This window comes from Oryctolagus cuniculus, chromosome 10, assembly GCF_964237555.1.
Source record: "Oryctolagus cuniculus chromosome 10, mOryCun1.1, whole genome shotgun sequence".
NCBI lineage: Eukaryota > Metazoa > Chordata > Mammalia > Lagomorpha > Leporidae > Oryctolagus > Oryctolagus cuniculus.
In genome coordinates, this window is record NC_091441.1 from 117,821,128 (window position 1) to 117,843,911 (window position 22,784).

Sequence of the window (22,784 nt, forward strand, 5' to 3'; positions counted from 1 at the left end):
GGGAAGGTGACGTGGAGCCTTCCCTGAAGAGTCCTGCGTGGCTCACAACAGACGCAGCTCCGAAACGAAGGGTGGGGCCCACACCTGGCCCCGCCGTTCCACCTCTGTGCACAGACCCAAAAGGAGTGGAAGTAGGGGCACGAGCAGCTTGCTGGCCCCCGGGGTCACAGCAGCCTTCCTCAGGGTAGCTGGACGACGAGGGCAGGCTGTGTGTCCACCCGCGGGTGGATGCAGGAGCCTACCCAGGAATCGGAATATCTTGTACCGTAGGAAGGAGGGGATGGTGATGCCGGTTCCCAGCACCTCAGTGCAGTGAGGACGTGTGCCGTGGATGAAGATTCTAGAACAGTCAGATTGCCGGAGACCGCAAGTAGGACTGTGGCTTCTGGGGGCAGAGTGTAGTTTAGTAGCAGAACGATACTCGGCGGGACCGCTGAGCTCTCCAGCACCAGCCTCCTGCTCAGAGCCTGCGGCTGTGGGGCCCCCATTGGCAGCACACCCGTCTGGCCTCCGGGGAACACCCATGGATTTTTTTTAAAGACCCTTCCCCGAGAGTTTCTCACTGGGGCTTGGAGCTCCTTTGGCCCCAACCCTTGGAAGTGGATCATGTCTTTGCTTGGGGTGAATCTAAACCATGAACTCCAATGGCAGAGATGGTTTGCTGGTCCCACTGTCTGTGTACCCCTCTCTTCCCCCACCTTGGGGAGGTAGCCTCCTGGGCTGGTTCCTTTTTTGTGAGCCCCCCACAGTCCTTGGAAGCCTGTGCCCTGAGCATGCACCCTGTATCATGGTGGCTGGGTGCTTGGACCTGAGACTCAGGCATACAGGGTGTGAATTACCACCTTGGGAAAACTGACCACACATGGCTGCCCAACTCCTAGGGCTGATCAAGGACACGGGCAGCCAGGAGCATCCTGGGAGCTCGGGCGAGTAAGGATGCTCCTGCCAGGAGCACGGAGAGCCCCAGGGCTGGGTGCAGCGTGCAGCTGTGATGGACACCCTGTGTTTCCCTCTATTGTATTCAAATCAAGTCCCAGCGGGTGCCGTTGGGGAGGGGCCTGAACGAGGTCAGTCCTGCAGCTTCCTGAGGCCAGGCCACTGCAAAAGCAGACGCCACCCTGGCCGGACGTCTGGACCATGGACAGCTTTGCCGGTGAAGCCGACAGTAAGTGAAGCCGTGGAGAGGGCGTGGGTGCCACCTGAGCGGCTGGTGCCTCACGCAGCCTGTGTGTGCCTGGGCGCGGTGCGGCTGTAGGTCAGCTCGGTGCTATGACAACATCCAGACCTCCCCGTCTCCTTTGCTTCTTTCCTCTTGGGGTGCGGGGAGCCCATTTGTTGCCTGCGACCCCATCTTCGTCCCGTGGCTCTGCACAGGGGAGAAGGCTGGGGTGGCCTTTCTTACGTGGCCCACAGTGGCCCTGCCTCAGACTTCTGTCTTTTCCCTTCCTCTGTGTGCTGCACAGATCCCTCCCCAGGCCGCACGTGAGCGCGCGTGTCAGGACTCTTGGCTCATGCTTGTCGTTAGATGAGCCAGCCTGCTGAAGGTCCCTGCGGCTCATCACTCCAGATCCCCCCATGGCCAAGAGCCTGCTCATTCATTCCGGCTCCCGAGACGTGCCCCAGGCGACCCCAGGCCATTATCTGAACAGAAATAAAACGGACTCCAAGCGCTAGCGCTCTTTAAAACCACAAAGAAGGAAATGGTGTTTTAGGAAGAAATGAGCTATGTTTACAAAAGGAAACACTGGATCCTGAGTTTGGAATGGGCCGTGCCGTGGCGTGGAAAGAGCATCCGACCTGGTCTGGGTGGCGCCGGCTCTCTGGGCTCCACTTAATCCCTCAGAGCCTCAGTTTCCCCTCATACAAAGGTTGGGGCAGGAGTTCTTGATTTGAGGACCATGAGACTGTGGGCAAAAGGCTGCGTGGGTGTGATTTTGGGGTGAGGTGGGGCAGGATCTGCAGACTCACCCAAGGCCCATGACCCTTGCCCATCGTCATTGTCACTGGGCGTGGTGACCTCGAAGCCCTCCGAGGGCCAGCATCGGTGGTCGTCTTTAACGTGGGGGCCTCGAGGCCCCGGGTATCAGAGTGGAACCACAGAGCGAAGCTCACCCGGCTCGGCCCAGGGCGCTCCACTTGGTGGGCTCCTTTCCACCGTGAAGTGGAAGGGTGATGGGTGTGTCGCAGCCAGTGTCTGAAGGGGGCTGCTCTGGTCGCTGGGGTCCTGGACGCTCCGTGTCCTTGGACTTGTGCTCATGTCCTCTGCTAAGGTTCCACTGCCTTCTTTTCCTTAAAGGTTTGTTCATTTGAAAGACAGAGTGGCAGAAAGAAAGAGGTCTTCCATCCACTGGTTCACTCCCCAAATGGCTGCAATGGCTGGGTTTGGGCCAGGCCAAAGTCAGGAGCCAGGAGCTTCATCTGGGCCTCCCATGCGGGTGCAGGGGCCCAAGCACTTGGGCCATCTTCTGCTGCTTTCCCAAGATGGGGAGTGAAGCAGCCGGGACTCAAATCAGCACCCATGTGGGACACTGGCATTACAGAGGGTGCTTAACCGGCTGTGCTACGACACCGGCCCCGTGGCTCTGTCTTCAAGATGCTGTTTGACACTTGTAACTGGAGTTTCTCTTAGCAGCACTGGGCTGGGGCAGATCTAGGTTCAAATCCCAGCTCTGCCTTCTCACTGCTGGGTAGCTTTGCCTTAGTCACTCAACGTCTCAGTTCCTTTTCTTGGGAGAAAATTTGGGGATGGTGCCATCTCGCAGGGTTGGCCCAGGGTTCTTTGGCTGTCAAGTGCAAACGCTGACCTGGGAAGCTGTCAGGTACCATCTCAGAGCCTGGACGTCAGAGGCTGTTACCAGGACACCTGGTGACCAGTGAGCCTCCTGCTTTGGCCTCGTGCCCTTCAGGGAGCAGGGTGAGAGGGCGGGGCCTGCCTGCGACCCCTTGCGGTTCTCATGGCACTGCGTCTGTCCTTGGCCACGTGCGAGCTCAGGTGGCACTCAGGGTCTCCTGCAGAGAGGTTTCAGTGTTTGGGCTGAAATCCGGACCCGGGTGCCTGTTTCCGCAGCTGTATGGGAGCCAGCGGCACGGCTTGTCGGCTTTAGGTTTGCCTTCTTCGGGGAGGATGCCTGTCGGTCTGTCCATCCGAATGGGCTGCGCCCCCTTCAGCCTCACTGGGCCTGGAGCTCCCACCCCTCTCTGGTACCCTGTCCCACTCTCTGCTGTCAGAAATGCAGCAGCCTGCCCGAAGCCCCCGAGGCTAGTCCCACCTGGCTGTGCGGGCCTGGGTTCCTGCTGTCGGGGACCAGGCAAATGCCCAGGGCCTGCGAAGCCACTGGGGCTCTGGGAATGGAAAGATAAGTGTATTTGTAAGTTGTGTTTTACAAGCTGATTTTATAGCAAAGCAATTTTGAAATCCATGGATGCATTTCTCTTTCTTTTTTAAAGATTTATTATTTATTTGAAAGTGTTACAAAGAGACACAGAGAGAGGTCTTCCATCTGCTGGTTCACTCCCCAAATGGTCATAGTGGCTGGAGCTGGGCCGATCCAAAGCCAGGAGCCAGGAGCTTCCTCCGGTCTCCCACGCAGGTGCAGGGGCCCAAGGACTTGGGCCATCTTCTGCTGCTTTCCCAGGCCACAGCAGAGAGCTGGATCGGAAGTGCAGCAGGTGGGACACTGTAGGTGGTGGCTTTACCTGCTATGCCACAGCACCTGCTGCGGGTTTTTCATAATGTGCATTTTTTCTTGAACTTTTTGGAGAGTCTGGTGTTTATTTTTCTCAGCAAAGCAGGTCTTCTGTCTTTAGCTCATAGTCCTCTGACTGTCTCCTGCAACTTGTTTTTACTTTCAGCAAAATGCACGTAATAGAACACGCACCGTCTCGGGCACGTGGGGTGGCAAGCAGGTATAGCCACACTTTGTGCCAGCCTCTCCTGGACTCGCTTCTTCCCGCTGCGTGGAAACTGTCCCTGATAAACTGTCCCCATGCCCTCCTCCGGCAGGCCCTGGCCCCCAGCCACTGCTCGCCTGCCTGTGTCCCAGCGTTTGAGCCCGGGCCGCTCTCTTGCCCCGTCTTGGCTGTGATGCAGTCCCCGTGGTATCTGTGCACGTCCACGGCACAGCCGCCCTGGGTGAGGCTTTGTGTACCCCGTACTCTTGGGGGCCTCTCCTCAAGGGGTGCAGGAGGGGGGGCCCTGGCCAAAAGCAGCTCCCACGCAAGACATGAAACAGAAGTGTCGGTGAGCACCCATCTGAGCGTGACCTAGGGCTTTAGGATGTGTCACCCGGAGTCAGGGCGGAGGGCTTGGGTCCCTCTTGTCATCTGACGTCAAGGGACTGACCTTTTAAAAGGGAGAAAATGCAAGGGGCTGTGCACTAATTTGGAGGAAAAATCCTTTGTATGCAAAAGGGACACAGCTCATGGCTGCCAAGCGGGAAACTGCTGGGAGACAGCCAAGGCCTCCTGCCAGCCTCCCCAGCTGCATACGTGGTGCGTGGGCTGTTGCGCAGGGACTGTGGTCACCGGACGGGGAGTGAGGGTCCTAGTTGTAGGCAAGTGCGGATGTGGGAGCTGCTCATCCAAACTCCATCTCCGAAGGAGAAGCCTGGTGTCCCGAAGTGTGCAGGAGGGCACGCCCAAGGCCTTCCCTTGAGAACCGTGCATGGGACAGGCGTGCATACAGGCTGCGTGGCCAGCTGGGCCCCTGCCCTGCTGCTCAGCCCCAACGTCATGGGGACAGTGACGCTGTGGGCTGGTGGAGCTGCACAATGCCCAGTGACGTCCCGGTTCCTGTTGTACCCACTGCTCAGGAAATGACGCGCGCCCCGGTGGGTCAGCCGGCCTCATTTCTTTGTGTACACAGCATAGTGGCGAGGTTAACTGAGCTCTGACCAACAGTCCAGAGGGGTCAGTGTGACTCCAGCTGACCGGTGGTGCTCTGGGTACCCCAGCTGCCTCTTTGGTTTGCAGAAGAACACGGCGGCCACATAGCCTTTCCCTGGCTTCCCTTCAACCAGAGGGGTGCATGGAAGCCCCTGCAGAGCAGAGACTTCTAAGGGCGGGGCTGTCCCCGCGGGAGGGCTGGGGTGCTCTCTTTCCTGTGCTTGACCTTCCAGCATTTTCCTAGGTCTGAAGGAACACAGAGAAAGAGCAGGACTCTTCCCCTCTCGGGTCCAAGGCTCGTGCCAAGTGTTGCGTGCCAGGTGCGGGTCTGGTGAGGTGTGCAGCAGTGTCGCCTGCTCCGTTTCACGCGTGGGAGGGTTGAGTTCTGCAGCGTGGGCCACTCACACGACACCAGGGCTTACTGACGGAGAGCCCAGGCGGCACTTCCCTGCCCCGGCTTCCACGCCCGCCACTGGGCCAGTCCAGCCCTGACCCCGATGTTTCATTCTGGTAGCTGGCTTCCCAGGCACTGTCTGAGACGTGCTGGGGCCTTGGGCCTAGAAAATCTCAGATTCTGCAAACCATTCTCAGAGGTGCGTGTCTGAGTCGGTGCAGGCAGTCCAGGGCTTGGGTGGGGCTCCCCTGGACAGAGTCACACTTGCTGTCCTGTGTGCTGTCTGCTGCTTTCACGCCCCCACGGCCAGGCTGAGTGAGATGCAGATTGTGTGGCCTGCAGTGTCTGGAATCTTTGCTGCCTGATGCCTGGGTCCTGGTGGCTAAGACGGCGTCAGATGCCAACGAGCCCGTGGGAAGCAGATACAGGCAGCCCCGGGAGCCACGCTGAATGTCCAGGGACGAGCGGCCGGGGGTGACATCGCCCGGCTCCCGCCTGGTTCTTAGCACATCCTGTGCTCACAGAGGGACATGTTCCTGCTCAGAAAGGCGCCCTCCAGGTCTGCAATCCTCCTGCTCACCTGCCTACGCGATGCTGCTGCTGTCACAGGACAGGGAGTTACGGATTTCAGGGTAGATAGGAAGGGGCTGCCCATTTGTCATGACAGCAGCGGCCTTCCCAGGATCCTGCCCCCGCCCCCTACGGCCACATCAGCCTCGTTGCCCTCATCTGGAGCTGGACCTGCGGGTTCTTCCGGTCCGCGTTTTTATTAAACTTAGAGCAGGAAGTTACTTTTTATCTTTGCGGAGGTCGAGCGCTGACAGCGTTGAGTCCCCCTGCCCTCTGGCAGAGCGGTGGGGTCGGCGGCTGGAGGGGTCAGCGGGATGGCAAGGACAGTGGGACAGGTGGGGTCAGCAGGATGCCTGGCCCTGTGTGCTTGGCTGACCGGGGCAGCAGGGAGCACCTCTCCTGGGCGTTCCACTGCCCACATTTTCACGGCCACCTCTCAGGCCACCTTGGCCACCAGTGAGACGGAGCTGAAGCCCTCCTGTCCCCAGCATGAAAGCCTATGGGAACAGTCTCATGCGGTGGCCAGGTGGGGGCTGAACCGCACCCAGGAGCCTCTCTCCGGCCCCAGCACTGTGGCTGTGCGGCCCAGGGAGGCTGAAGCCACCTGTCTGAGCCCCTTGTACCTCACGTCCAGTGGGGTCCCAAGTCCCTGCAGGTGGGTGGGCGGGGTGAGGCCGCAGGCATGGCAGGTGTATCTGAGCGTGTGCTCACATCAGGCGTCCGTCCTTGGGGGAGGCTCAGGTCCGTCGTGTCTACGTCCCACCTGGCAGGACAGGCTACGGTGTTAGGGACACTAGCTGGTGGTTAGTGATTTGTGCAAAAACACTTGGGAGGGGCGTAAGCTCTGGTGCCAGTCCTGGGTGAGCCACAGCCTTCCTGAGCTCAGTTTGCTCATCCGTAGAGTGGGGGTAGGGTTAGGATTGCGCTGGGGTCACCCAAGCAGCAGCCAGCAAGGAGCCACCTGAGAAGTGACTTGAGGAGGAGCAGCTACAGAGGGGAGAGCGGGGAGGAGGCTGCACAGGCCAGGCGTGGTCTGTGGCGTGGCTCCCAGAGCAGAGGTGTGCGGTGGAAGAGGCTGTGGGACCTGCCACCCCACATCTCAGATTTCTTTAACTCCCAGGGTCAGGGGTCTGGGAGGGTGCAGCTGTGCGGTCGCCTGCCCTGGGTGGTCCTCTCGTGGTGGGAGTGCCCCTTGAGGAGAGGCTCAGAATCCACGTGGCCACCTGAGATGCGTGGTTGCGTCGGCCCCGAGGCTGGAGCAGGTGCCCTGAAGCTGGGGCAGCATGGTGGTGGTGGTGGTGGCGACGGCCACAAGGAGGCGCTTGCAAACAGCAGCTGCTGTCCTTGCCCTTGGCATTGCTGGAAAGGCCCCATAGATGCATCTGTACCCCGAGAGTGTTGAGTGCCAGCATCTTAGCGAAGCCACGAGGCTGTGGGGAGCGCCCCTCCATGTCACCTGGCTTCCTGGGAAGCGGCTGTCCACTCACCCGCCGCCCTCTGAGGCTCGGCGCTCCCGGTCTTGTTTGTGCACAGGTGAGATGGAACTCAGTTTCGAGGCCGAGAGTCCCTTGGCGCCCCCTGCTGAGCTCCTGGAGAGACTACCCGGCCATGACTGGCTCCTGCCAGGTGATGGTGAGTCCTCTGCTCGGGGCTCCCGATGGGCGGGGCTGTGTCTGGAGCAGGCTGGGTCCCCTGGGGTTCCCAGGGAAGCCGCTTATCTGGGCTGCGTGGCTGACATTGCTGTCACAAAGTCCCCAGGGCCGGGTACTTTATAAAGAAGAGAGCACGGTTCTGGTGGTGCCACTCTGTGCTGGGCTCTGACGGGGAATTGGCGTCTGATGGCATCGCAGTGGCCGGGGTGCGGGAGACAGGAGAGGCAGCACACACAGACGAGGTCGCGTCTCTAGTCAGGGCCAGGCTCGCTATGTGTGTGGCACACATCGCTGTCCCAGGAACACATTGGCCCCTGCCTTCAAGGGGCCACCTTGGGCGCCAAGCCTCCAGCCCGTGAGCCCTTGGGGGACAAACCATACCCAAACTGTGGCAGGGGTGAGGGAGAGGTAACCCCCCGGGGCCCAGGGACTCCTCATGACCTGACATCCACGTGCTGGTTCTTGGAGTTCGGATGTCTCCGCGTGTCATCTGTGGTCCTCACCTGTGCCTGCAGGGGGCCAGCCGGTGCCCCCTGCTTCAGCCCCACCTCTTCCCTCCCTCAGGGCAGCAGGTGTTCTTCCCACCTCCAGAGACCCCAGGGAGGCCCCAGGAACAGAGGTCGTGGTCCTGGTTCCTGAGATACAGGTGAGGCTGAGGCTCTGCCCGGAGGCCCCGTCCTCCATTTCCCTGCGTCTCCGGTGCCCTGTGGGAGCCTTCCTGGGGGAGTGCAGCCCTGAGCATGTGTCAGGACCCCCCCCCCCCCGACCTACAGGGCCAGGGCCTGGGGCTCTGCATTCTGCTGAGCCCTTCAGGGTGTTGCCTACGAAGCCTGGTGACCTACCGTTGATGCTGTCAAGTCCGGCAAACCCTCAGCCCGGGCCACGTCCAGGCCACCGGGGATTTGCAAGCACAGCCTCCCGGGAGTGTTCAGGCTGGAGCCCACACCCACTCCCATAGGCGGCGCCCACGGCGGCCTCCGGGGGCTGTCAGACTGACGGTGTGTCATGGGCAGAGCTGTCCTCCTCCCTCTCTGACCCTTCCCCGGAGACCTTGGCCAAACGCTGGTCCAGATCCCAGAGAGGTCGCCCCCTCCTTGTGTGGAGAAGGCGTGGGGGTGCAGGGGTTCCCAGACAGTTCAGGGGGCCAGTGCCTGCCGTAGAGGTGTCTCCCAAAGCACCCCCCGGGCTGCCCACCTCGAAGCCCAGTGCACACCGTGTTTCCCCACGTGGCCGCCTCCTGTTAGGCCAGCCCGCAGCGTCTGTCCCTTGCCTGTCCACAGATGCTTAGGAATGCGGGCCTGGCCAGTGCAGGGGACAGCAGGGTCTGTGGGGCAGGATTCAAGGCATGCTCTGTGCTGCCACGGAGAAATCCACAAAATTCCTGGGACAGGGAGGGCTTTGCTAAGGAGGTGGCAGCCTCAGGGGAGAGGGGATTTTCAGAGGGTGGGGGAGGGGCACTCAGTGAGCTGGCCAGGAAAGCCCCCCCCCCCCATTCCCACGGTTGTCCCCATGGTGAGTCCCTGGGGGTCTTCCTGTGCAGGTTACTCAGAGCTCCTCTGGTCAAGGCCAAGTCCCCTGTGTGATGACCTTGCTTTTTCTACCTGTAGAATGGTCTGATTCAGCTGTCAGCTGTTTTTTTGAATTTTGGTATCTCTGAGCACATTTCAGCCGAAGCAGTTTTGCTGAGGCTGGGAGAGTTCGCCCCTTCCCCACCCTGTGTGGCTCCTGGGGGCTTTGCCACTGTGGTGCCCCCAGCCCCTTCCCTTCCCTGGGCCTCAGTGAAGCCCCTGGGGGCCTTCCCACAACCCCCCTCTGCTCGGTGCCCAGCAGGGTCCCCACAGTGACGGAGGAGGTGGCCCAGGAAGCCCTGCTCAGCTTTGTGAGCTCCAAATGCTGCTATGGCCACGCAGCCGCCGGCGACCTGGTCATCCGGGAGCTGAAGCAGCAGAACCTGTGTCGGGTGAGGGGCTGGGGGCGGGGCCTGTAGGTGGGGGAGGCGGTGTTTGGTGACGTCAGCCAGAGAAAGGAGACTTGGGGGGCAGTGTGTGGGGACAGTGGAGACGCAGAGTCCTCTCTGCAACCCATCGTCTTGGTATCCATGGAGATCGGCTCCAGGACCCCCGGGGGCTCCAGCCCTGTCTGCAAGATGGTGCACGGTTTATTCTCCTGTATGCTTTGTGTTTTTTTAAATGTAAAACTGCCTTTTCAGAAAAAAAATCTTTGTTCATTTGAAAGGCAGAGAGACAGAGGGAAATCTCTCTGCCTGTTCATTCCCCAAGTGCCCGCAAGCCAGGAGCCACGAACTCCATCTGGGTCTCCCATGTGGGTGGCAGGGAGTCAAGTATTTGAGCCCTCACGGGCTGCTCCTAGGTGCATTAGCAGGGAGCTGGGTCAGAAGCAGAGGTGGCACTGGGTCCCAGGTGCTTAACCCGCTCACCACAGCACCCCTGGCCCATGGCCTGGAATCACCGCTAGATGACTGACGATACCAGACGCAACGTGAACACTATGTAAACACGTGAGTTTGCATTGTTTACAGACTAGTCAGAAGATACCCTGTGCCTGTGCAGTACACACAGTTTTTACAGGAATATTTTTGATCCGTGGTTGGAGATCCTCCCAGCTCTGAGTGCCGCCGGTGTGCGGAGTGGACACTGCGGGCTGGGGAGGCAGGCAGGTGCCCAGGCAGGAATGACAGAGTCAGATGCACACCCAGGCTCCGCAGCGCCCAGCCGTGTCCCTGCTCAGAGGAAGGTGCTACGACCTGCCTTGGCTGCACCCCCTACATCACGACTGAGCCCAAGAATCATTGGTTCATTGGTTCAAAAGATCCTCCCTCTGACACCCAGACCATGGTGGGCACCTGTGTCTCCTTCTGCCAGCCAGGGTGCCTGTTGGTGCCCGTTTCCCAGTGTTAGCAACACAGCTGCCCTCAGGTGAGCGCTGTCACTTGGAAGTCCGATGACATTCACAGGTCGTGGTGAGAGCAGGCTGCCAAGCAGCTGGGTGACCTGGGGCAAGTCACCCGCCCTCTCTGGGCCTCTACTTGCATGGAAAGGCAGGAGCTGAGCAGTGCTCAGGATCCCCCCATCCCGTTCTGAGCGTCTGCGACGTCAGCGTCTCCTGGTGGGGACGTGGCCCCGGGCAGTCCACGTGCCGTGCCTCGCAGAGGCCACTGCTGCCCGAAGCTCGCCTCGCACAAGTGCTGTGTCCGAGTTCCTGGCACCTGAGTGGCTCCAGGGAGGAGCCTGGCAGGGGAGGCTTGCGGCGCAGGTGGCAGGGGCGTGGCTGCTGCCCCGGCACCTGCTGGCTGCCCGCTCTGCTCGGCGCTCTGTCCTCCCACGGCAGAGGCCTGATCGTACCCTTTCCCCCTTCAGTACCGACTGGAGACCTTCAGCGAATCCAGGGTGAGCGAGTGGACGTTCCAGCCCTTGACCAGTGAGTGAGTCATCCGCCAGTGCTGAATGGGGCGCTCCTGTGCCCCGAGCCAGGGCCTCTGCAGCCCCGTCCACAGGACGGTGGGCGCGAGCCTTGGAGCTGACGTCAGCAAATGATCCCTACCTGGGAGGGGCTGGAGGCGGCCCGAGAGAGGCTGCCCTTGACCTCTGAGCACCGGTGGGTGCCTGTGCGCTTGGCATCCACCTGCCAAGTGTCAAGAGCCCAACCGGTCACTGGGCCTTGTCCTGTCCGGTGGTGGACACGGTGGGAGGGGGAGGAAGGTAATGGCTGTGCAGGGGGTGGGTGGGACAGGTCTTGTTCGTGGCTCCTTCTCCGTGAGCCAGCGCTTGTCCCCACTGGTTGCATCTGGCCTTCTGTTTCCTGCCCACCCACTCTGTGTGGTAGGTGCCGCCTTGGCATCCTTTCCGAGGGGAAGGAATTGACGCTCAGAGGGGTTAAGTAACTTGTGCGGGACCCCACAGCAGGAAGCAGAAGAGCCCAAAGTGAAACCTAAGCCTCTGCCACTGCCCAACCTGGGGGCCTCACCAGGGATCCTTGTCTCCCAGTCCCCTTGCCTGATGCCGGCACCCGGCAGAGTCTTGGGCTGTTTGTTGAATGAATGCCAGCTCCTGCCTGCCTCCCTGGGGCTGTTCTCACCACGGTCCTTTGCTGGGCAGACCAGGCGGTGGATGGCCCGCAGAGAGGCCCCTCCCCCAGGCTCTGGGACATCAAGGTCCCGGCGCCCCCGCTGTTCCAGGAAGACACCAGGAAGCTGCAGGTGCCTCACTCGTCCCTGGTCAAGGTAGGTGATTTCGGGGTGTTTGTGCTCGCTGAGTGGGTTTCCCAGCCCTGCACTAGCCTTGCCTCCATCCTTTTAGAGAGGAAACCCCCAGGAAGAGGCGGGCTGCCCGTGCCTTGGTGAGGAACAGACGGAATCTAAGAACACGGTGCGTGGGAGGCTGCCCGTGAAAATCTCTCACAGGCCAGGGAGTGTGACCCCACGGCGAGAGGAGTGGCCGGTCACAGAACGGTCACCGGCGCCCAACACAAGCAGCAGAGGCTCCTGGGCAGCTGGGCGTCGGCTTTTAAAAGTCTCCTCTCTCTTTTTAAAAAGATTTTATTTATTTATTTGAGAGGCAGAGTTCCAGAGAGAGGGAGAGAGAGAGAGAGGTCTTCCATCCGCTGGTTTACTCTCCAAATGGCTACAATGGCCAGAGCTGGGCCGATCTGACACCAGGGCCCGGGAGCTTCTTCCGGGTCTCCCATGTGGGTGCAGGGGCCCAAGCGCTTGGTCCATCCTTCGCTGCTGTCCCAGGTGCGTTGGCAGGGAGCTGGATTGGAAGTGGAGCAGCCGGGACATGAAACAGCATCCATATGGGTCGCAGGCTTAGCCTACTGTGCCACAGCGGCAGCCACTTAAAAATCTCTTGTTATCTTTATCTTTGCCTTTCATTTTTGGCCCGTCAGTAGACAGTTGGGGCACTGAATGAAACTGACGTGAAGCAAAAGTTAGAGCGCGGTTGGGGCTGTCCGAGGAAGCCGGCAGGGAGCAGTTTGAGCTTCCTCTACGTGACGGACCGCGTTGGTGGCAGGCAGTGCTGAGCTGTTTCCGTTGTCACCAGCACCGCGGGTCGCTGTGGCGCCTGAGCCAAGACTTGCATTTGCTCTGAGCTTTCAGCAGGGTGTGAAGGCGAGGGCACGCAGGAGCGGCTGTGTCCTCTGCTGGAACCTGCTCTGACCAGTGACTGCCCCCTAGCCCGCAGCGCACTGCCTCTCAGGGAACGCAGCCATTTCTCACGACTTCCGGGCTGGAGGTCACATGCCTTCAGGCTGGGTGTTAGCTTTGCAGGGAGCCGTAGGGTGTGGGTCAGGACGCCAGCCTTGAGGACAGCACCAGCACCTGGCTGACCAGACTGGGCTGAGCGGAGACGGAGCCACGGTCTCCTGTGGTGGGCTCTCCAGGCCTCCTGAAACCCCCCCCCCCCGCGCCCTCTCCAGGCCTCCTGGAACCCCCCCAGCGCCCTCTCCAGGCCTCCTGGAAACCCCCCCCCCCGCGCCCTCTCCAGGCCTCCTGGAACCCCCCCCCCCGCGCCCTCTCCAGGCCTCCTGGAACCCCCCCCCAGCGCCCTCTCCAGGCCTCCTGGAACCCCCCCCGCGCCCTCTCCAGGCCTCCTGGACCCCCCCCAGGCGCCCTCTCCAGGCCTCCTGGACCCCCCCCAGCGCCCTCTCCAGGCCTCCTGGACCCCCCCCCAGCGCCCTCTCCAGGCCTCCTGGACCCCCCCCCCCCGTGCCCTCTCCAGGTCTCCTGGAAACCCCCCCCCCCGCGCCCTCTCCAGGCCTCCTGGAACTCCCCCCAGCGCCCTCTCCAGGCCTCCTGGACCCCCCCCAGCGCCCTCTCCAGGCCTCCTGGAACTCTCCCCAGCGCCCTCTCCAGGCCTCCTGGACCCCCCCCCCCCCGTGCCCTCTCCAGGTCTCCTGGAAACCCCCCGCCCCCGCGCCCTCTCCAGGCCTCCTGGAACTCCCCCCCGCGCCCTCTCCAGGCCTCCTGGAACCCCCCCCCGCGCCCTCTCCAGGCCTCCTGGAACCCCCCCCAGCGCCCTCTCCAGGCCTCCTGGAACCCCCCCCCGCGCCCTCTCCAGGCCTCCTGGACCCCCCCCAGGCGCCCTCTCCAGGCCTCCTGGACCCCCCCCCCCCGTGCCCTCTCCAGGTCTCCTGGAAACCCCCCCCCCGCGCCCTCTCCAGGCCTCCTGGACCCCCCCCAGCGCCCTCTCCAGGCCTCCTGGACCCCCCCCCCCAGCGCCCTCTCCAGGCCTCCTGGACCCCCCCCCCCCCGTGTGTCGCTCCCCGTCTTCGTGGGGGAACGACACAGGACCCTGCGCTGTTCTTTCGTCTGCTCGGCCCTCCCCGGGTTTGCTGCTGGTTCTTCCCGGGTTGGCTACTATCCCTTCCACCTCCGTGGAAGGGCAGTTCCCCCTGGCCGCATTCCCCACTTCCGCAGGGGAGCGGCACACCGCCGGCCGGTTCTCTCGGGGGCTGCACGGGTTCCCTTAGATGTTCCCCATAGATGTTCCTGGTGCATGCCGTCTCTCTCCTCCTTTATAGTCCTTCTCTGCCAATCCCAACTCGGCTGAGTACGCTGCTCTCCAATCAGGAGCAAGTCCTACAGTTAATTGGTTGAACTGGAGGCAGCTGTGCGGAAGCTGTTTACTTCTCTCCCAGCGCCATATTGTGGGAGAGCAGATGCATAGAATAAGTCCTAATTCGAGTAACTTAGTCTGGTCCGGATTGCTCCCCACAGATCCCCCTTTCTTTTTATTTTTTAGCGTTGATACGCGCCTGTCCTCGGTGTCCCGCGGCACACACTCTGCTCTACTTGCTAGAGCCGCCACAGGCTCTTACAAGTCCTATCAATCAGGAAAACCGAATCCGGGTCCTCTCTTCGCCATTGTGAGGAGGTTTTTAGGCGCTGATGCATGCCTGTGTTCGGTGCCCTGCAGCGCATGCTCTGCTCTGCCCGCAGGGGCTTACAAAACCTATCAGGCAAACCGAATCCAAGCCTTCTCATTGCCTTATTGTGGGGGAGACTTATTAGTGTTGGTTCGTGCCTATCTTCGGTGACCTGCAGCTCATACTCTGGTCGAGCTTTGCTGGCGCTTACCGCCTTAAATCAGGCAGACCGAATCCAAGCCTTCTAATTGGCATGTTGAGGGGAGGCCTTATTTTTCTCTATTTCTCTATCTCCGGGCATTCCTACCTCTCCCATTTCACTTCTATCTTCCAGCATTCCCATTTCTCTTTTACTTCACTTCCAAACTTCTGTTTCTCTTATCCCTGCGGCTTTCCGGCACCTCGCCCCGCCGGCGGGTTCCCGGCTCTGCGCCGCTTCAGCCCGCGCGCCTCTCTGCGCGGCTTCCCGGCTTTGCGCGGTCCGCGGTCTCCACGCTTAACCCTTTCGCGTCTGAACCACGGCCTACGCCAGCGTTCCCTATCTATTCACGCCCCGTGCTCTCTCTGCACGCGGCGGCTTCCGCGAGTAACACGGCGTAGCTTGCGTCTCCGCCACTAGGATTCAATCTAAGTTCCCCGGGCTAGCCTGGCGAATTCAACCCAGCGTACGTCTCCGCCCTACGGTTTGGCTTCCCGTCCTTTGCTCCCCGGGCTAATCAGACGGATCCCAACCTGGCTTACGTCTCAGCTTCTAGTTTCAACTTTTCGCCCCCTATTCCCGGGCTAACTTGAGAACCCCAAAGTGGCTTTCGTTTCCGCCTCGGCCTGCCCCCCGCGGCTTCAATTTCCCTAACATTTTTCTCTACCCGGTATGTTTCCCCAAGCTTTCCTCCAACGATATTCCTCCCTCATTTCTCCTGGCCTCTCCCCACAGTCCGCGTCCGAGTCTGTTTGTTCTAGCTTTCACTTTCGCTTTCGACCTTAGAGATTTCTCCCAGCTTCCCCCCGTAGTCCGAATCCGAGTCTATGCCTAGGCTTTCAATAGCTTCTTCCGGCTCCTTTTTCGTCCGGCTTTTCCCTAGGCTGTTTGCTAGTTTCTCTCTCCGGTATTTTCCCATTTCTTCCCGTTTCTTCCCTCCTAAGTTTGCTATCCGTCCTAGGTTTCCTATCCGAGCTAGGTTTCCTATCCGAGTCATTTCTTCCCTCCTAGGTTTCCTATCCGAGTCACGGCACCATTATGTCGCTCCCCCTCTTCGTGGAGGAGCAACACTAAACCCTGCCTGGGCTTCATATCCGAGTCACGGCACCATTATGTCGCTCCCCGTCTTCGTGGGGGAACGACACAGGACCCTGCGCTGTTCTTTCGTCTGCTCGGCCCTCCCCGGGTTTGCTGCTGGTTCTTCCCGGGTTGGCTACTATCCCTTCCACCTCCGTGGAAGGGCAGTTCCCCCTGGCCGCATTCCCCACTTCCGCAGGGGAGCGGCACACCGCCGGCCGGTTCTCTCGGGGGCTGCACGGGTTCCCTTAGATGTTCCCCATAGATGTTCCTGGTGCATGCCGTCTCTCTCCTCCTTTATAGTCCTTCTCTGCCAATCCCAACTCGGCTGAGTACGCTGCTCTCCAATCAGGAGCAAGTCCTACAGTTAATTGGTTGAACTGGAGGCAGCTGTGCGGAAGCTGTTTACTTCTCTCCCAGCGCCATATTGTGGGAGAGCAGATGCATAGAATAAGTCCTAATTCGAGTAACTTAGTCTGGTCCGGATTGCTCCCCACACCCGTGCCCTTTCCAGGTCTCCTGGAAACCCCCCCCCCGCGCCCTTTCCAGGTCTCCTGGAAACCCCCCCCCCCCGCGCCCTCTCCAGGCCTCCTGGAACTCCCCCCCGCGCCCTCTCCAGGCCTCCTGGACCCCCCCCCCCAGCGCCCTCTCCAGGCCTCCTGGAACTCCCCCCAGCGCCCTCTCCAGGCCTCCTGGACCCCCCCCCCCGTGCCCTCTCCAGGCCTCCTGGAAACCCCCCCCCCGCGCCCTCTCCAGGCCTCCTGGAACCCCCCCCCCACGCTCTCTCCAGGCCTCCTGGAACCCCCCACCCCGCGCCCTCTCCAGGCCTCCTGGAACTCCCCCCAGCGCCCTCTCCAGGCCTCCTGGACCCCCCCCCCGTGCCCTCTCCAGGCCTCCTGGAAACCCCCCCAGCGCCCTCTCCAGGCCTCCTGGAACCCCCCCGCGCCCTCTCCAGGCCTCCTGGACCCCCCCCAGGCGCCCTCTCCAGGCCTCCTGGACCCCCCCCAGCGCCCTCTCCAGGCCTCCTGGAACTCTCCCCAGCGCCCTCTCCAGGCCTCCTGGACCCCCCCCCCCGTGCCCTCTCCAGGTCTCCTGGAAACCCCCCCCCCCCCGCGCCCTCTCCAGGCCTCCTGGAACCCCCCCAGCGCCCTCTCCAGGCCTCCTGGAAACCCCCCCCCCCGCGCCCTCTCCAGGCCTCCTGGAACACCCCCCCCCCCGCGCCCTCTCCAGGCCTCCTGGAACCCCCCCCAGCGCCCTCTCCAGGCCTCCTGGAACCCCCCCCCGCGCCCTCTCCAGGCCTCCTGGACCCCCCCCAGGCGCCCTCTCCAGGCCTCCTGGACCCCCCCCAGCGCCCTCTCCAGGCCTCCTGGAACTCTCCCCAGCGCCCTCTCCAGGCCTCCTGGAACCCCCCCCAGCGCCCTCTCCAGGCCTCCTGGAACCCCCCCCGCGCCCTCTCCAGGCCTCCTGGACCCCCCCCAGGCGCCCTCTCCAGGCCTCCTGGACCCCCCCCAGCGCCCTCTCCAGGCCTCCTGGACCCCCCCCCCCAGCGCCCTCTCCAGGCCTCCTGGACCCCCCCCCCCCCGTGCCCTTTCCAGGTCTCCTGGAAACCCCCCCCCCCCCGCGCCCTTTCCAGGTCTCCTGGAAACCCCCCCCCCCCGCGCCCTCTCCAGGCCTCCTGGAACTCCCCCCCGCGCCCTCTCCAGGCCTCCTGGACCCCCCCCCCCAGCGCCCTCTCCAGGCCTCCTGGAACTCTCCCCAGCGCCCTCTCCAGGCCTCCTGGACCCCCCCCCCCCGTGCCCTCTCCAGGCCTCCTGGAACCCCCCCCCCCGCGCCCTCTCCAGGCCTCCTGGAACCCCCCCCCCACGCCCTCTCCAGGCCTCCTGGAACCCCCCACCCCGCGCCCTCTCCAGGCCTCCTGGAACTCCCCCCAGCGCCCTCTCCAGGCCTCCTGGACCCCCCCCCCGTGCCCTCTCCAGGCCTCCTGGAAACCCCCCCAGCGCCCTCTCCAGGCCTCCTAGAACCCCCCCCCCCCGCGCCCTCTCCAGGCCTCCTGGACCCCCCCCCAGCGCCCTCTCCAGGCCTCCTGGAACCCGCCCCCCCGTGCCCTCTCCAGGCCTCCTGGAAACCCCCCCCCCCGCGCCCTCTCCAGGCCTCCTGGAACCCCCCCCCCCCGCGCCCGCTCCAGGCCTCCTGGAACCCCCCCCCAGTGCCCTCTCCAGGCCTCCTGGACCCCCCCTCCGCGCCCTCTCCAGGCCTCCTGGACCCCCCCCCCCCCAGCGCCCTCTCCAAGCCCGGCCTCACCTGCAGCCCTTCTGGAGATGATGATGGCGTCGTGGTGGGAGAGGTGGCACTGAGTCCACAGATGGCGTTTCACTTTCAGGAATGCCACAAATGCCACGGGCGTGGGCGGTACAAGTGCAGTGGATGCCATGGAGCGGGCAGGGTGAGTGACAGTGTGTGTGTGTGTGTGTGTGTATGACACAGTGAGTGTATGGGGCACAGTGAGTGACAGTGTGTGTGTGTGAGACAATGTGTGTGGGGGGCATGGTGAGTGACAGTGTGTGAGTGTGTATGTGTGTGACACAGTGAGTCAGTGAGTGTGTGGGGCACAGTGAGTGACAGTGTGTGAGTGTGTGTGTGTGACAGTGTGTGTGGGGCATTGTAAGTGACACTGTGTGTGTGACACAGTGTGTGTGTGTGACACAGTGTGTGTGTGTGACACAGTGAGTGGGGGGGTATGGTGAGTGACAGTGGGGGGGGGACACGGCGAGTGACAATGTGTGAGGGGCATGGTGAGTGACAGTGTGTATGTGTGAGTGACTGTGTGTGTGTGAGTGATGGAGTGTGGAGGGGCATGGTGACAGTGTGTGTGTGTGAGTGACAGTGTGTGTGTGTGTGAGTGATGGAGTGTGTATGAGTGATGGAGTGTGTGTAGGGGGGCAAGGTGACAGTGTGTGTGTGTGTGTGTGTGTAGAGGGCTGGGCTGTGGCCTGGGCTCCTGCGCTCACACTCCCCTCGCGAAGTCCCCCTCCCTTTCTGGCCTCTGTCTTCCCGTCTGTGAAGTGGAGCATTAGGCCTGGGTGGTCTCTCGTGTTTTTGCTTCCTCTGCATGGCCCCGCATTCGCTGAGTCGGGGCTCCCTCGTGCCCCAGAGGCCTCCCTGTCTGCGTGGGGAAGGAGACTGGGGCGTGACCAGGGTTGGTGGCCCGTGGTGGTGGCTGGTCCTGCAGCGGCCCCTGGGCTGTGGTGAGGAATTCATACATCCGTTGCCTCTTAGCTCTGGAGGCTTAGGTCAAAGGTCAGGGTTCTCTGTGGGTCGGCCCTGGGGGGCTCCTCTCCACGCTGAGGCGGAGAGTGAGGCAGCTGTCTCCTGGAAACGGGGCCTTGGGAAACACAGCCCCAGGGGACGCAGCCCAGGCTGCGGGCCGAGGGAGGGGTCCGAGCCAGGTGTGCGAGGCCAGCGTGACGCAGGAGGCCTGGCTGTGCCCGCAGGTGCGGTGTCTGTTCTGCAGCGGAGGCAAGCGCAGAGCCAGGCGGCCACGGCGGTGCCAGCTGTGCTCCGGCTCCGGCCGGCGCAGGTAAGAGCCAGCGCCCCCACCTGCGGGGCGGCGTCCTCGCCCACTGGCTGCTTCTGCCCATCGCAGAGCGTGTGCCCAGCAGGTGTCCAGTCCTGCAGAGCGGGACCTGGTGTGAGGCCACCCCACCCCTCCCCATGTCCTCTGCGCTGGCTTCACTCTCGGGTGGGCTGTCCCCCGCCACCTGCAGGCTTAGTGACCCCAGGGTGGAAGGAGGCCCCTGTCCTGACGGCACACCCCCAGGCCGGGAGCCCCTCCTAGCATTGGCTGGGACAGCCGGCAGGGATCCCACGCTCCTTGAGAAGGCTCGGGTGGGCCCCAGAGCCCGGGCAGTGGAGGGGGCAGGGTGGTCCCCAAAGGGATGTTGGGGCCCTGCCCAAAGTGGGGGTGACACGGCCTAAGCCCAGCACAGGCCCCCTCTGATCGCCTCGTGAGGGCGGGTTCGTGCTGGGGCTTCCGGGTGCCTGCAGGCCCCTGCACCCCGTCAGGTGCGGCACGTGCTCAGGGCGCGCCAGCAAGACCTGCGCCACCTGCAAGGGGGAGAAGAAGCTGCTACACTTCGTCCAGCTCGTCACCGTGTGGTGCGTGGCGGCCCCTCGGGCCCAGGGCCGCGGCGGGGGGGCGGCAGCGGAGGGGCGGGGGCTGCTGGGCATGGGGCCTGCACCAGAGACAGCGGGGGTGGTGGGTAGGGAGGTCGGCCAGGGCTGCAGGAAGCAGCAGGGGCGCGCCCTGGGAGGGTGCTGGCAGCTGTGGAGAGGCCAGGATTGAGCTCCCGCCCCCTCTGCTCCCCCCCCCCCCCCCCCCGGATCAGAGCCAGCAGGGCTGCTCTCCACTCCTGAGCGAGCCCAGGCGCAGGCGCTGAAAGGTGTCTCTCGGGTCCGGGCCTCGCTGAGTGCCTTGTGGACAAACAGTGGACGGCGGTTGTGGCCCCGGGCAGACAGCGCCTTTCATTCCCATTGTAAAGATGGGAATGCCGACTCAGGTCCACTGCCCACCCCCGGACCCCGGTCTGTGTGACCCCAAAGCCTACATTCCTAACCCTCTGGTGCCCTGTCCCCTCCCGCCCAGGAAGAACAGCGTGTTTGAGTTCGTGTCCGAGCCCCGGCTCAGCTGCCCCGTGGAGCTCCTTGCGAAGGCCAAGGGCGAAAGCCTCTTCCAGGACGAGGACGTGGTGGTGAGGGGGGCAGCGCTGTGGAGCTGGGTCTGCGGTGGGCGTGGCACGCACGGGTGGGAACAGAGGACTGGGCTGCTGGCAGCAGGGGGCGGGCCGCTCCTCACAGCCCCGCCCACCTCTGCACATCTGGAGACCCTCCCTCCTTCGGGAGCTGAGAAACCAAAGCTGCCCCCATCTGCCTTATGGTAGCGGGTGGAGGACTCGGTGGGCAGTCCCAGCTGTGTGCTCCCAGCTGTGGGCCAGCACGGAGAGGGGGGACCGGGGACTGGGGTGAGGTGTGGTCCAGCTGTCTGGGCAGTTCTGGTCTCTGCACATGTGACATCGGCTGCTTCCGGGATGTGGACCCTGTGCAGTGGGGGAGTGGACCTGGACTTGTGGTTACGAGGGAGGGGGCAGGGCTGGGAGCCAGGCAGAGTGAGGGGCTCAGGTATGAGAGGTGAGACAGGGCCCTGCCCAGCCCCTGCTCTTATAAATAAAGCTTTATTGGCACACGGCCCCGCACATTTGCTGACATTCTGCAAGTGACTGCTTTAATTTGAATGCATTCTCATTCTGGCTCGGCTGGGAGCCTTGTTAGAGGATGTGGCTTGGATGGGACGTGTGCGCAGGCCTCTGGTATTGTCCCCTCGCTGAGAGGCAGCCACATAACCTCTTCTCTGCCCCAGTGTCACCAGCTCCCTGGAGCCTAGGGCTTCACCCTCAGCCTCCCTCCCCGCCCCCGTCTGGGTCTGGTGGTGCCCTCCCTCACTGTCAGCCCTGCCCCCTACCCAGTGGCCAGGCATGCATATCTTTCTCTCCTCCTCCGCCCCCCCCCCCCCCAGTGTCCCCAGCCCAGGCCCAGGCCCAGGGGGACACAGCGGGAGCAGGGGTGGGGGGAAGACACATGGTTCACTGACAGGGCCTGCACCTGCGTTGGTCACCAGGTGCCTGGCACTCGGTGCACTGGCCGTGAGGGCTTGCTCAGAGCCTGGCAGGGTTGCAGGGGCTGGGGCTGCCCCTGGTTACCCCGCCTCTGTGTTGGGATTCCCCGGGACCATGGCAGAGCTTGACCCAGTGCCCGAGGCTTGTGCTGTGTCCCAGGACCCCTCCCTCCGCAGTCTGGCTCAGGGCGGCTGCAGGCTCTCCCAGGCTCCTGCACAGTGGGTGGCCACCTTCTCTCTCCCAGGTGTACCCCATTGTGGACTTCCCCCTGCCGGAGATTGCGCGGGCCTCCCAGAGGGGCATCGCAGAACACAGTGCCGCCCTGGGCTCCCGGGCACGCATCCTGAAGCAGGTGCGGAGGGCCTGGGCGGGGGGCTTCAGGGACTGAGCCTGGGGGAGAATGGCCTGGGCTTTTGGGAGGGAGGCTCCAGGCTGGGCTGGGCCTGTCCAGGCATCTGGGGCCTCCTTCCTGAGAAAGAGGGGAGGAGAGAGCGGCCAGCAGGAGGGGCGCACGGTGCTGGAAGCTGACGGGGGTCAGTGTGGCCAGAGCTGGAGGACAGGGCCCCGTGAGGCCACAGAGGCTGGCAGGAGGGACGGCAGGCCCCGCGACAGGTCTGGGTTTGTGCTGAAGGATCTGGGAGCCGCCGGCGGGTCTCCAGTGTGGGATTTGGATTCTAAATCTCGGCTGTTCGGGCTGGAGGTGGAGAGCTCTGGACTCAAGGTGGTGGCCAGGGCCAGACCTGCCTCGGGTGCCATGAGCTGATGGCCACCAGGTGGCGGCAGAGCAGCCACGAGCTCCGGGGGCTGAAGATGGGGTCTGGCCCAGGGCGCCCTGCACTGGGGCTGGGTGGAACTCAGTGGTGCAGAGCCCTTGAATGCCAGCTGTGGAGGATGAACATTATCCCTCCCACAGGCGGTAGGGAGCTATCGAAGGCTCTTGAGCAGGTGAGTGACCCCAGCAGGACACTGAAGATTGTGGCCATTTGTTTCCTCAGCGCCAGACCATTGAGCTGGTTCCCCTCACGGAAGTCCATTGCTGGTACCGGGGAGAGACCTACGTCTACTACATCTGTGGCACCGACCACCAGGTGGACGTGGGCGACTTCCCTCGGCGGCACTGCTGCGGCTGCACCATCCTCTGACGTCCCTCAGCGGGCCGAGGCGGGGGGACGCTGGGCTCCGGCGGGCGGTCCCGTGCAGCCCCCGGGTGTGTTTCCACGCAGTCCCGCCGGCCGACTGTACAGCACAGCCTTGCACGGAGACTCCCGGGCCGTCGGCAGCACACGCTCATCTTTGCGAGACGAGTCGAATCGGAGCCCAAGCCGATGCCGCCGTGGGGCCTGTGTCTTGAGCTCGCTTCCCTTGCCCACGCTGGGGTTGTCGGTGCTTCTCCTTGCGTGAGCTGAGCTGGGCATTCCTGCCAGGGTTAAAGACGCCCCATTTCACTGCCCCTG

At 63.0% G+C, this 22,784-nt stretch overlaps 1 protein-coding gene across 3 annotated transcripts; it reads left to right on the forward strand.

Annotated features, from left to right (window-relative positions):
* The first annotated feature begins 1,070 nt into the window (after window positions 1–1,070).
* Window positions 1,071–22,770, forward strand: SSUH2 (ssu-2 homolog). Of its 3 annotated transcripts, none has more exons than XM_070051230.1 (12): window positions 1,071–1,165; window positions 7,382–7,480; window positions 8,065–8,146; window positions 9,328–9,460; window positions 10,878–10,938; window positions 11,616–11,740; window positions 18,042–18,104; window positions 19,153–19,238; window positions 19,724–19,816; window positions 20,304–20,409; window positions 21,575–21,682; window positions 22,326–22,770. In XM_070051230.1, the coding sequence occupies exons 1-12, from the start codon at window positions 1,138–1,140 to the stop codon at window positions 22,470–22,472; spliced, it is 1,131 nt and encodes a 376-aa protein (XP_069907331.1). In that variant the 5' UTR covers window positions 1,071–1,137; the 3' UTR covers window positions 22,473–22,770. The 3 variants fall into 3 exon arrangements, with proteins under 3 accessions (XP_069907331.1, XP_069907333.1, XP_069907334.1); XM_070051232.1 differs by having other exon boundaries at window positions 9,331–9,460; window positions 22,326–22,620; XM_070051233.1 differs by having other exon boundaries at window positions 10,878–10,942; window positions 19,741–19,816; window positions 22,326–22,460.
* Window positions 22,771–22,784: the final 14 nt, after the last annotated feature.